This window comes from Bombina bombina, chromosome 5, assembly GCF_027579735.1.
Source record: "Bombina bombina isolate aBomBom1 chromosome 5, aBomBom1.pri, whole genome shotgun sequence".
Taxonomy (NCBI): domain Eukaryota; kingdom Metazoa; phylum Chordata; class Amphibia; order Anura; family Bombinatoridae; genus Bombina; species Bombina bombina.
In genome coordinates this window covers 676,280,625-676,295,217 of record NC_069503.1, presented here as the reverse complement: position 1 = coordinate 676,295,217, position 14,593 = coordinate 676,280,625, and the positions used below count along the sequence as shown (strand labels likewise).

General features: G+C 38.1%; 1 protein-coding gene across 8 annotated transcripts in view; it reads right to left on the bottom strand.

The window, feature by feature from the left end:
• The window catches only part of RELCH (RAB11 binding and LisH domain, coiled-coil and HEAT repeat containing), a 388,739-nt gene that overhangs the window by 288,685 nt on the left and 85,461 nt on the right, over positions 1-14,593 (bottom strand). For all 8 annotated transcript variants that reach the window (XM_053714624.1, XM_053714625.1, XM_053714627.1 and 5 more), the window contains exon 2: positions 4,736-4,825. In XM_053714624.1, the coding sequence (XP_053570599.1) occupies positions 4,736-4,825 (90 nt within the window). The remainder of the gene's footprint in view (positions 1-4,735; positions 4,826-14,593) is intronic.

Here is a 14,593-nt window from a genome sequence, read left to right as displayed (position 1 = left end):
AAAACGTTACTGTGCCTTTAAGAAGCACAAAAAACTGTCACAGTTGAAATAACAATGAACCAAATTAGTTATAGCAACCAAATTTTCACAGTAAATGCATTAAGTTAGCAAAGGATTGCACCCACCAGCAAATGGATGATTAACCCCTTAGTACCCAAAAACGGATAACAATTTAATATAAACGTTTTTATCACAGTCAAAACACACTCTCACAGGTCTGCTGTGAGTGATTACCTCCCTCAAAACTAGTTTTGGAGACCCCTGGGTTCTGTAGAGACGTCCTGGATCATGGAGGAAGAAATAGGAAGACTGTGACTGAATTTTTACTGCGCAATAAAGCGCTAAAATAGGCCCCTCCCACTCATAATACAACAGTGGGGAAGCTCAGTAAACTGATTTTATTCAGAAACAAACGACAGCCATGTGGTAAAAATCATGCTCATAAAGTTTTATCACCAAGTACCTCAGAAAAAAACGATTAACATGCCAGTAAACGTTTTAAAAATAAAATTATGAAATGTTATTAATAAGCCTGCTGCTAGTCGCTTTCACTGCAGTGGAGGCTCAAATATAACTTAAATGTATACAGTATTTTCTTAGTGAAGTTCCATTCCCCAGAAATACCTCAGTGTAAACATACATACATATCAGCCTGATACCAGTCGCTACTACTGCATTTAAGGCTGCACTTACATTACATCGGTATTAGCAGTATTTTCTCAGTCAATTGCATTCCTTAGAAAATAATATACTGCAACATACCTCCTTGCAGGTGAACCCTGCCCGCTGTCCCCTGTTCTGAAGTTACCTCACTCCTCAGAATGGCCGAGAACAGCAAGTGGATCTTAGTTACGACCGCTAAGATCATACAGAAACTCAGGTAGATTCTTCTAATGCTGCCTGAGAAAAAACAACACACTCCGGTGCTGTTTAAAATAACAAACTTTTGATTGAAGAAATAAAAACTAAGTTTAACAACCACAGTCCTCTCACACGTCCTATCTATTAGTTAGGTGCAAGAGAATGACTGGGTATGACGTAGAGGGGAGGAGCTATATAGCAGCTCTGCTTGGGTGATCCTCTTGCACTTCCTGTTAGGGAGGAGATATAATCCCATAAGTAATGGATGACCCGTGGACTGACTACACTTAACAGGAGAAAGTTCCTTTCCCTCCAGTAACGGTTGAGATAATAGAATCCAACTGAGAACCAAATAATTTATTACCCTGGAAAGAAAGGGAAAGCAGAGTAGACTTAGAAGACATATCAGCATTCCAAGTTTTAAGCCATAAAGCTCTTCTAGCTAAAATAGCTAGAGACATATAGCTGACATCAACTCTAATGATATCAAAGATGGCATCACAAATAAAATTATTAGCATGTTGAAGAAGAAGAATAATGCTATGAGAATTATGATCTGTTACTTGTTGCGCTAAAGCTTCCAACCAAAAAGTTGAAGCTGCAGCAACATCCGCCAAAGATATAGCAGGTCTAAGAAGATTACCTGAACACAAGTAAGCTTTTCTTAGAAAGGATTCAATTTTCCTATCTTAAAGGATCCTTAAAGGAAGCACCATCTGCCGTAGGAATGGTAGTATGCTTAGCAAGAGTAGAGACAGCCCCATCAACCTTAGGGATTTTGTCCCAAAATTCTAATCTGTCAGATGGCACAGGATATAATTGCTTAAAACGTTTAGAAGGAGTAAATGAATTACCCAAATTATTCCATTCCCTGGAAATTACTTCAGAAATAGCACCAGGAACAGGAAAAACTTCTGGAATAACTACAGGAGATTTAAAAACCTTATCTAAACGTTTAGATTTAGTATCAAGAGGACCAGAATCCTCAATTTCTAATGCAATTAGGACTTCTTTAAGTAAAGAACGAATAAATTCCATTTTAAATAAATATGAAGATTTATCAGCATCAACCTCTGAGACAGAATCCTCTGAACCAGAAGAGCCATTATCAGAATCAGAATGATGATGTTCATTAAAAAATTCATCTGAAAAATGAGAAGTTTTAAAAGACTTTTTACATTTACTAGAAGGAGGAATAACAGACATAGCCTTCTTAATGGATTTAGAAACAAAATCTCTTATGTTATCAGGAACACTCTGAGTATTAGATGTTGATGGAACAGCAACAAGTAATGTAACTTTACTAAAGGAAATATTATCTGCATTAACAAGTTTGTCATGACATTCAATACAAACAACAGCTGGAGGAACAGCTACCAAAAGTTTACAGCAGATACACTTAGCTTTGGTAGCTCCAGCACCAGGCAGCGATTTTCCAGAAGTATCTTCTGACTCAGCTTCAACATGGGACATCTTGCAATATGTAATAGAAAAAACAACATATAAAGCAAAATTGATCAAATTCCTTAAATGACAGTTTCAGGAATGGGAAAAAATGCCAGTGAACAAGCTTCTAGCAACCAGAAGCAATAAAAAATGAGACTTAAATAATGTGGAGACAAAAGTGACGCCCATATTTTTTTAGCGCCAAATAAGACGCCCACATTATTTAGCGCCTAAATGCTTTTGGCGCCAAAAATGACGCCACATCCGGAACGCCGACATTTTTGGCGCAAAAGAAAAAAATTTTGCGCCAAAAAAGTCCGCGCCAAGAATGACGCAATAAAATGAAGCATTTTCAGCCCCCGCGAGCCTAACAGCCCACAGGGAAAAGTCAAATTTTAAGGTAAGAAAAAAATTGATTGATTCAAATGCATTATCCCAAATATGAAACTGACTGTCTGAAAATAAGGAATGTTGAACATCCTGAGTCAAGGCAAATAAATGTTTGAATACATATATTTAGAACTTTATAAAAAAGTGCCCAACCATAGCTTAGAGTGTCACAGAAAATAAGACTTACTTACCCCAGGACACTCATCTACATGTTGTAGAAAGCCAAACCAGTACTGAAACGAAAATCAGCAGAGGTAATGGTATATATATAAGAGTATATCGTCGATCTGAAAAGGGAGGTAAGAGATGAATCTCCACGACCGATAACAGAGAACCTATGAAATAGACCCCGTAGAAGGAGATCATTGAATTCAAATAGGCAATACTCTCCTCACATCCCTCTGACATTCACTGCACACTGAGAGGAAAACCGGGCTCCAACCTGCTGCGGAGCACATATCAACGTAGAATCTAGCACAAACTTACTTCACCACCTCCATAGTGGGCAAAGTTTGTAAAACTGATTTGTGGGTGTGGTGAGGGGTGTATTTATAGGTATTTTGAGGTTTGGGAAACTTTGCCCCTCCTGGTAGGAATGTATATCCCATACGTCACTAGCTCATGGACTCTTGCTAATTTCATGAAAGAAATAGAAGTGAATTTAAAGGTGTCTTAAAATTACATGCTCTATCTGAATCATCCAAGTTAAATTTTTACTTTCCTATTAAAAAATGTAGTAGCTTTAAAAGCCATATGGCCAATACATAGAGACATTTTGAACATACCTAATATAGACAAGTGTTTCTCTAGCCCTCAAGATCTGGTAGTAAGGAATATTTCTAATAATATTTATGTTTTCTTCTTAAGAGACATGAAGACCAATATTTTTCTTTTCCTTCACTAATTCAGATAGAGTGTAAAAAAAAAAAATGATATAGTATTATATATATATATATATATATATAGATATATATATATATATATATATATATATATATATATAGCTAATACTTGGTGGCTGGCTGATTTAACCCGTGGTGGCCACTCCATATACTGTTAACATTTTTTTACTATAAGGTGATATACTTGTGTGCTGGACAGGGGAGGTCTGTTCTTTTCTTATGAAGTGCTTAGGCTTCTTAGTGGTTATATATATACACTTCATTCTTTCATTATCCTTTGTTGAAAAGCAGGTAGGAATATTTTAGAGAGCGCACAATGTTATACTTTTCCAGGAGCACTACATGGCATGTTTGCGCTATTTACTTAGGTATCCTCAAAAAAAAAAAAGGATACCAAGAAAACAATTTGATAACAATGGTCAATTGGATTTTTTTGTAGCCTGTAACTGAATTTAAAAAAATGATGCGTTTCACATGCCTTTTATGGGAAAGTCACAGTATCCAAACCTCTAGTATAATTTTAATGGGATAAAAAAAAAAAAAAAAAAAGATTCTATAATTGTGGTTTAGTAGGAAATGGATTTCACAAACGATGATATGGACAAGATTTTAAATTCTCCAACCAAAATCAAACTTGTTTTTGGTGCAATGATTTCCATTTAATGATATTAAAACTATGACTATGCAAGTAAGCAACAAGGAAATATAAACATTTAATATGCCTGGAGAAATGATTGACAATATGATGCTGACCACACCTTGCATATCAATAAAATGTGGAACCCCCAAAGACCGTGCATTTTTTTTTACAGAGTACATTTCTGATACGTTAACAGGAAAGTGAGCTTAAAGCAGATATTAAATGCATAATACAGGACTAACTGAGGTCTGTCAGGCAGATTCCACAGCTTACTATACAACAATATGGGAGATTCTTCTTAATATGAATGAACTACTAGTTATCAGCTGCCCACTTTTTATTTTTATGATTAAATGTGTTATCCGAGTCTTTCAATGATTTAAATATGCAAACAGGTTTATTGGCAACTAACAGTCTTACCGATTCTTCTGAATATTTAATAGGTAGGTTTCTTGTACAGTGCTGGATAGGACAAATAGAATTGTGGTGTACTCACCTGTCACCCTTTCATCTGTCTCCCTGTTCCCATCATCAGAGTACCGTGCAAAATCCAGGGAATCAAGTGTGCTAATGCTGCCTGCTCGGTCTGAAACACAAGATAGAAATTCTGTTAAAATAAGGAATTGTAATCAATAAAATATACCCAACTGGATTGTGGGTGACAAAGACGTGCCAACACACCTGCATAATTCTGTTTTGTTTTAAAAGATAAAATAACATAAATATTGCATATTCATTTGGCAAAGTTATGAAAATGTAGTGCAAATAAGACAAAAGTGAAATAGAACACTTTAATTCCATGTAGTTCATCGGGCATTTAAAGTTCATATTTTAACAAAAATGTATAACATTAAAATATTGGGCTCCATTTGTCAAGCTACGGATGCAGGCTCATGGTCTTAAGATGGCTGATTCTTAACTTATCAGCAACCTCTGAGCTGGCCGTTTAAAATCACCCCAGTCTTATAGGACTAGGGGTGACTGAAAGCTCCTACTCTCATGCAATTGGTTGTGCAAGTGCAGGGGCAGCTGTTTGTGTAATGATAAACTACTGCCCGCTCTACCCAGTCACCAGTGGACAGGTTCCCTAATTGGGAACATTGTACGTCCACACAATGATAGAGTTCACTGTTTACGTGCAAGTAAGTTATCACGCAAGTCTCTCCAGCACTCTAGAATATAATCATTGATGTAATATAAACTTTCAATCCCTAATAAATACTACAATAACTGTATTTCCAATGTGAGATATTATAGCAACAAAAACAAAACTAAACTGTTGCTCATTTTATTATTACATGATAAAAGGTGTTAATAATTATACAATAGCTATAGGGAAAATAAATCCAAATATTTTCTTTCATGATTTAGATAGAGCATACAATTTTCTAAATGTACTCGTATTATAAATTGTTCTTCGTTCTCTTGCTATCTTTATTTAAAAATCAGGAATGTAAAGCTTAGGAGCCAGCCCATTTTTGGTTCAGAACCTGGGTTATGTTTGCTTATTGGTGGCTAAATGTAGCCACCAATACGCAAGCGCTATCCAGGATGCTGAACCTAAAATGGGCCAGCTCCTAAGATTTACATTCCTGCTTTTTTTTAAAAAAACTAAAGATAACAGAGGAAAATTGATAATCAGAATAGATTAGAAAATTGCATGCTCTATGAACTGAAAGAAAATGAAAGCATAAAAGACAGAAGTTGTGCCCCCATTAGTAAAGTGCCGACTTGAGCCTAGTTTCTATTGCTCTTGTAAACTGTGATAACAAAAAGCATCTCAATTAAATTCTATGGAGATGTTTTATGCTACTACCAGGTTACACAGAAATGGTAAGTAAGCCCTCAGCACAGCTATTTTCATTGTGTTTGTAGTTGTACCTATCGCTTCCATAATTCACAAGCCTATTTTAGCTATTGATATTGGGAATCATGTCTAAGTCTTTATTATCCACCCATACAGTAATACAATGGTTATGCTTTTATTATTTATGCAGCAGAAAAATAAATAAATACAGTTCTACACAAGTAAAGACATAAAGGACTTTGCTTTGCAAACACTCCTTTCTTTGCTTATTGGAACAAGACACACTTAACCGTTGCCATAAACCGATATATAAAAAAGGGAAGTTTTAAAAATCATCACCATCTCAAAGGTCACAATATTTATCAGTGCCAACACTGGCACATGTGCAATGACAAACTAAGTTTATAAAGTCAAATGGCATAGAAACATTAGGATTTTAAAATTAAAAGGACATATGGGTCAAAATTTGAGTGTATTTACATTTTGAATAGAAGTATTTTTAAAATATAATTTTGTAGGCAAAAATGGTTCTAGTAAACCTTATCCGCATATGCACATATGCTGTGCATACGCCATACACAATGCACCTGCGTTTAAACCTTGCAACTGCTCAGAGTAAGTGGTGGTTTGTAAGCGCTGCATACACACATATGCTACCCATGCGCTAGCATTCTAACATCACGGATGCTCTGAGAGTAGGTGTCGGTTTGTATGACGCAAGTAAAGTAATCTCTGGCACAATAAACATTCTCCAGCCTGTTACAGTGTTTAAATGCTGGTGCACAGGGTATGCGTAGCATATGTGAGTATGACGCTTTAAGCAGTCATAACTTTTGCTAGAATGATTTTTACTAATACAAAATATATTACAAAAAATGCTTCTATTCAATTTGTAAATGCATTTGTGCAATTCTGACTATTAGCCAATATAATATAAAGTATAATAGGCTTTTTTTAGAATGCTAAAACAGAGCTTCCTGACCTGTTTCAGCGACAATTAATTTCACAGAGCACAAGTACATAGCCTTACAGATATTTCCCACATATAAAATCTTTGCATTCGACAGTAGTACTTTTTATCTGATGCCCTCCTATCCCATCAGTCAGGGTGCTCCCCTACTCTGCAACTGGCACATTATGGTTTTGAATGTGTTGCTTAGCTATGTTGTGTCTGTGTTTAAATGTAAGCCTGAGGCTACTAACAAGCTCAAAAGGGACATTAAACACTAAATAAATGCTTGATAGAATTATGCATTCAAAGAAAAGATTAGTCTGAGAATAGCATGTAGATGTATTTTTTGAAGTTTCATTAGTTGTTTAAATAATGACAAAATAAGTGTAAAGTTGTAATGTCTTTAATACAATGGGAGCTGCCATGTTGTAACTTTGGCCACAGCAGAGAAAGTAACCTATTAAGGACAGTTATAAATAGGTCACTAGAGTGTGCAGCCAATGGCTGTGTGGAATATAGCAGTGTTCTGCGCTTCAATTTCTAAAAGGAACAGAAATGCTCACAATTTCAGAACTGAATTACAGGAAAATGGGATAAAATAAATACGTGTATTGCAGAGGTTTTTTTATATATACAATTTATCATCTTATATTACCATCTGAAAGCGTTTAATGTCCCTTTAAGAATTCCTTGTTTGAAGTATGTTTATACAGAAGTATACACTTTTAGTTTAATTAACAAAAGGTCTAAGCTATGTTCACCAATCCCATCAGTAAATTTATATGTGGTCACTAATATAAAGATTAACCATTTGTGATATTAAAGGATTACTTTCTGTTATAATTTTTAAGCCAAACAACTAACATATTAAAGTTAATAAACCTACTGACCTATATTTTCTCCAAAACGAAGTTTAATAACGTTATAAAAGTTATATCTTTTATTCGCCGATGATGTCACGTTATCCTGCCCACTATTTTCGGCACTGCGTGTTCAAAATACTTAAACCAATGAAATTGTGTTTATTTGCATCTCATTATCTACCTATACGTTCCCAATACGTATGCGTTTAAATACAGCTCTAATGCGCATGCGCAATATGACCTATTGAAGACGAAGTTGCACAAACTTTTTAAAGCGCCATTTTGAAACCTAGGTATTGTAAACGGATTGGTACAGAGCAAAGGATACCCACGTAGTGGGTTTGGAAAGCAATTAAATTTGCAGACAAGATTTCTGATAAACGGTAAAGATATGTTAATGAAATGCTATTGATAAAAAGCGTATTTGGGGTAGTTAGTTAGCAACAGGCATAGAAAATATTTACTTACAGTGGCCCTTTAAAGGGACAGTTTACTCAAAAATGTTCTCCCCTTTAATTTGTTCCCAATGATCCACTTTACCTGCTGGAGTGTATTAAATTGTTTACAAGTAGCTCCTTTACCCTTATATTGGCATTTGAAATTGTTAATTTAGCATGTGGTATCCCCACCTATTCTGAAAGTTTGTGGCCGCGCGTACCAGCTATAGATAAGCTTTGTAAACACAGCCAGCAGAAGAAATTACACTCCCAGTGTGATAAAGCAGAGATAAGGTAATAAAATGTTGATTTTCCATTGTTCTCTCAAAGTATTGGTGATTGTTTTAAGGACATATATAAGATAAAGAAGCAGGTATATGTGCACAATGTGATACAGTAATGAGATCTGATTATACCTACAAGCTCAACCTATTTTATTAGGTTGTGGCTTCAAAACACAAAATCAGAGCTTTAATATACACAAATAAACCTTAAAAAGCTAATTTTCATACATTTTTTACTCTGCAATTGTAAACACATTAAGGGAAAAACTATTTTACAGTATACTGTCCCTTTAAGTAATCAACATTGATTTACATAAAAAGCCAAAGGGCTTATTCTTCAATGGGACACTAAACTCAAAATTAAACTTTAATGATTCAGATAGACCATGCAGATTCAAGAGACTTTAAAATTTACTTCCATTATAAAATTGTGCAAAGTCTTTTATGCGCACACTTTCAGAGGCAACAGCTACACCTGAGCATGAGAAGATTCACAATGTATATGAATATCAGTCTGATTAGCATATAATACAGAGGGGTAGCAAATTAAAGGAAGTGCTATTGTATTGTCTTTTTGTTATGCACTTGTTGATTATGCAATCCTACTTTAAAGGGACAGTCTGCTTGGAAATGTTTATTGTTTAAAAAGATAGATAATCCCTTTATTACCCATTCCCCAGTTTTACATAACTAACATGGCTATATCAATAAATCTTTTACCGCTGTGAGTACCTGTATCTAAGAAACAAGGAAATGAAGGAATCCGGCACTTCTTGAAATCTTTAAGAGCACACAGTTTTTATTGGCAGGTAAAAAGAAAAGCAAAAGTAATACATAGCAGCCCCAGCAATTTAGTCATTGCGGCACAGCAAACAAAGAGTTAGCATGGATGGTGGTCACTAAAGCTGACGCGTTTCGGCATCCCCCGCCGTAGTCATAGCATAGATAGTGACCATCATCCTCAAGTTTAAAAAGGGCACTCTTTCACCTCATTGGTTTAAAAGTTAAACACACCTCCAATGTATACTAATAACAATGTTTCTTAATTATTACATTTCAATACCTAATGTGTGGCAATGCGCTAAATAGAGACTTTGTGTAGAGTATTAATTGATTGTTAGAATGTGGACTTGGGCAATAATGAGATTAAGTTATGTTAATAATTGTAATTTGACAATGTTCTGCTGAATAATATGTTATATAATTGTCTGCTTTTAAATAAGACTGTTTAACTTTTGAAAGAATTTTTATTTTTCTATTAATGTTAAGTTAATTTATTTTATATAACGAGTAAGCCTCTGTATTCTTTTAAACCATGGAACATCTGTTTGTTCCTTAAGTTATAGTATTTTATTAAGAATCAGAATAGAGATAAATGTATATATGTTCTCTATCGTGCTTAAACAGGCTTAGACTTGGCATGATTGTCACAAATCACAAAAATCTCAAAAATCACAAAAAGAGACAAACCTAAGTGAGTACATTATGTATACATGTGCATCCTTTTAGGTGCACACATATGCATATGGAACATAAGTCAGTGGGTATAGATCACTAAGACCCTCTCTCCACTGTAAGTTTAAAGCCAGAAATTGATTAGATCAAATTCACTGTTGAGACCTAATGGTCTTCTGGTCTTAAGTTTTAGGATCCAGAAGACCTCTTCTCTGGCCAACAAAAGATCCCTGTTCCCTCCTCTCTGGGGTCGTGGGACATATTTAATTATGGTCCAGCTCAGTGTTGCTGGACTCTTGTTGTGAGACCACAGAAAAACATAATTTATGCTTACCTGATAAATTCCTTTCTTCTGTTGTGTGATCAGTCCACGGGTCATCATTACTTCTGGGATATTATCTGCTCCCCTACAGGAAGTGCAAGAGGATTCACCCAGCAGAGTTGCTATATAGCTCCTCCCCTCTACGTCACCTCCAGTCATTCGACCAAAGACCAACGAGAAAGGAGAAACCAAGGGTGTAGTGGTGACTGAATTATAATTTAAAAAATATGTACCTGCCTTAAAAAACAGGGCGGGCCGTGGACTGATCACACAACAGAAGAAAGGAATTTATCAGGTAAGCATAAATTATGTTTTCTTCTGTTATGTGTGATCAGTCCACGGGTCATCATTACTTCTGGGATACCAATACCAAAGCAAAAGTACACGGATGACGGGAGGGATAGGCAGGCTCATTATACAGAAGGAACCACTGCCTGAAGAACCTTTCTCCCAAAAATAGCCTCCGAAGAAGCAAAAGTGTCAAATTTGTAAAATTTGGAAAAAGTATGAAGCGAAGACCAAGTTGCAGCCTTGCAAATCTGTTCAACAGAGGCCTCATTCTTAAAGGCCCAAGTGGAAGCCACAGCTCTAGTGGAATGAGCTGTAATTCTTTCAGGAGGCTGCTGTCCAGCAGTCTCATAGGCTAAACGTATTATGCTACGAAGCCAAAAAGAGAGAGAGGTAGCAGAAGCTTTTTGACCTCTCCTCTGTCCAGAATAAACGACAAACAGGGAAGAAGTTTGGCGAAAATCTTTAGTTGCCTGCAAGTAGAACTTGAGGGCACGAACTACATCCAGATTGTGTAGAAGACGTTCCTTCTTTGAAGAAGGATTTGGACACAAGGATGGAACAACAATCTCTTGATTGATATTCCTGTTAGTGACTACCTTAGGTAAGAACCCAGGTTTAGTACGCAGAACTACCTTGTCTGAGTGAAAGATCAGATAAGGAGAATCACAATGTAGGGCTGATAACTCAGAGACTCTTCGAGCCGAGGAAATAGCCATTAAAAATAGAACTTTCCAAGATAACAATTTTATATCAATGGAATGAAGGGGTTCAAACGGAACACCCTGTAAAACGTTAAGAACTAAGTTTAAACTCCATGGCGGAGCAACAGTTTTAAACACAGGCTTGATCCTAGCTAAAGCCTGACAAAAAGCCTGGATGTCTGAATTTTCTGACAGACGCCTGTGTAACAGGATGGACAGAGCTGAGATCTGTCCCTTTAATGAGCTAGCCGATAAACCCTTTTCTAAACCTTCTTGTAGAAAAGATAATATCCTAGGAATCCTAACCTTACTCCAGGAGTAATCTTTGGATTCACACCAGTATAGGTATTTACGCCATATTTTATGGTAAATCTTCCTGGTAACAGGCTTCCTAGCCTGTATCAGGGTATCAATAACCGAATCAGAAAAACCACGTTTTGATAAAATCAAGCGTTCAATTTCCAAGCAGTCAGCTTCAGAGAAGTTAGACTTTGATGAATGAATGGACCCTGAATCAGAAGGTCCTGTCTTAGAGGTAGAGACCAAGGCGGACAGGATGACATGTCCACTAGATCTGCATACCAAGTCCTGCGCGGCCATGCAGGCGCTATTAGAATCACTGATGCTCTCTCCTGTTTGATTTTGGCAATCAATCGAGGAAGCAGTGGGAAGGGTGGAAATACATAAGCCATCCTGAAGTTCCAAGGTGCTGTCAAAGCATCTATCAGAACCGCTCCCGGATCCCTGGATCTGGATCCGTAGCGAGGAAGTTTGGCGTTCTGGCGAGACGCCATGAGATCTATCTCTGGTTTGCCCCAACGTTGAAGTATTTGGGCAAAGACCTCCGGATGAAGTTCCCACTCCCCCGGATGAAGAGTCTGGCGACTCAAGAAATCCGCCTCCCAGTTCTCCACTCCCGGGATGTGGATTGCTGACAGGTGGCAAGAGTGAGACTCTGCCCAGCGAAATATCTTTGATACCTCTATCATTGCTAGGGAGCTTCTTGTCCCTCCTTGATGGTTGATGTAAGCTACAGTCGTGATGTTGTCCGACTGAAACCTGATGAACCCCCGAGTCTTTAACTGGGGCCAAGATAGAAGGGCATTGAGAACTGCTCTCAATTCCAGAATGTTTATTGGCAGGAGACTTTCCTCCTGACTCCATTGTCCCTGAGCCTTCAGAGAATTCCAGACAGCGCCCCAACCTAGAAGGCTGGCGTCTGTTGTTACAATTGTCCAGTCCGGCCTGCTGAACGGCATCCCCCTGGACAGATGTGGCCGAGAAAGCCACCATAGAAGAGAGTTTCTGGTCTCTTGATCCAGATTCAGAGTGGGGGACAAATCTGAGTAATCCCCATTCCACTGACTCAGCATGCACAATTGCAGCGGTCTGAGATGTAGGCGTGCAAAGGGAACTATGTCCATTGCTGCTACCATTAAGCCGATCACCTCCATGCATTGAGCTACTGACGGGAGTTGAATGGAATGAAGGACACGGCATGCATTTAGAAGCTTTGTTAATCTGTCTTCTGTCAGATAAATCCTCATTTCTACAGAATCTATAAGAGTCCCCAAGAATGGAACTCTTGTGAGAGGAAAGAGAGAACTCTTCCTTTCGTTTACTTTCCATCCATGCGACCTTAGAAATGCCAGAACTAACTCTGTATGAGACTTGGCAGTTTGAAAGCTTGAAGCTTGTATCAGAATGTCGTCTAGGTACGGAGCTACCGAAATTCCTCGCGGTCTTAGTACCGCCAGAAGGGCACCCAGAACCTTTGTAAAGATTCTTGGAGCCGTAGCCAATCCGAATGGAAGGGCTACAAACTGGTAATGCCTGTTTAAGAAGGCAAACCTTAGATACCGGTAATGATCTTTGTGAATCGGTATGTGAAGGTAAGCATCCTTTAAATCCACTGTGGTCATGTACTGACCCTCTTGGATCATGGGTAAGATTGTCCGAATAGTTTCCATTTTGAACGATGGAACTCTTAGGAATTTGTTTAGGATCTTTAAATCCAAGATTGGCCTGAAAGTTCCCTCTTTTTTGGGAACCACAAACAGGTTTGAGTAAAACCCTTGTCCTTGTTCCGACCGCGGAACCGGATGGATCACTCCCATTAATAATAGATCTTGTACACAGCGTAGAAACGCGTCCTTCTTTATTTGGTTTGCTGACAACCTTGACAGATGAAATCTCCCTTTTGGGGGAGAGAATTTGAAGTCTAGAAGGTATCCCTGAGATATGATCTCTAGCGCCCAGGGATCCTGGACATCTCTTGCCCAAGCCTGGGCGAAGAGAGAGAGTCTGCCCCCCACTAGATCCGGTCCCGGATCGGGGGCCCTCGGTTCATGCTGTCTTTGAGGCAGCAGCAGGTTTACTGGCCTGCTTGCCCTTGTTCCAGGACTGGTTAGGCTTCCAGCCTTGTCTGTAACGAGCAACAGTTCCTCCCTGTTTTGGTGCAGTGGAGGTTGGCGCTGCTCCTGCTTTGAAATTCCGAAAGGGACGAAAATTAGACTGTCTAGCCTTAGCTTTGGCTTTGTCTTGAGGTAGAGCGTGGCCCTTACCTCCTGTAATGTCAGCAATAATTTCTTTCAAACCGGGCCCAAATAAAGTTCGCCCCTTGAAAGGTATATTAAGTAATTTGGACTTAGAAGTTACATCAGCCGACCAGGATTTTAGCCACAGCGCCCTGCGTGCCTGAATGGCGAATCCTGAATTCTTAGCCGTAAGTTTGGTTAAATGTACTACGGCCTCCGAAATGAATGAATTAGCTAGTTTAAGGACTCTAAGCCTGTCCGTAATGTCGTCCAGCGTAGCTGAACTAAGGTTCTCTTCTAGAGACTCAATCCAAAATGCTGCCGCAGCCGTGATCGGCGCGATGCATGCAAGGGGTTGTAATATAAAACCTTGTTGAACAAACATTTTCTTAAGGTAACCCTCTAATTTTTTATCCATAGGATCTGAAAAAGCACAGCTATCCTCCACCGGGATAGTGGTACGCTTAGCTAAAGTAGAAACTGCTCCCTCCACCTTAGGGACCGTTTGCCAAAAGTCCCGTGTGGTGGCGTCTATTGGAAACATCTTTCTAAATATTGGAGGGGGTGAGAACGGCACACCGGGTCTGTCCCACTCCTTAGTAACAATTTCAGTTAATCTCTTAGGTATAGGAAAAACGTCAGTACTCGCCGGTACCGCAAAGTATTTATCCAACCTACACATTTTCTCTGGTATTGCAACAGCGT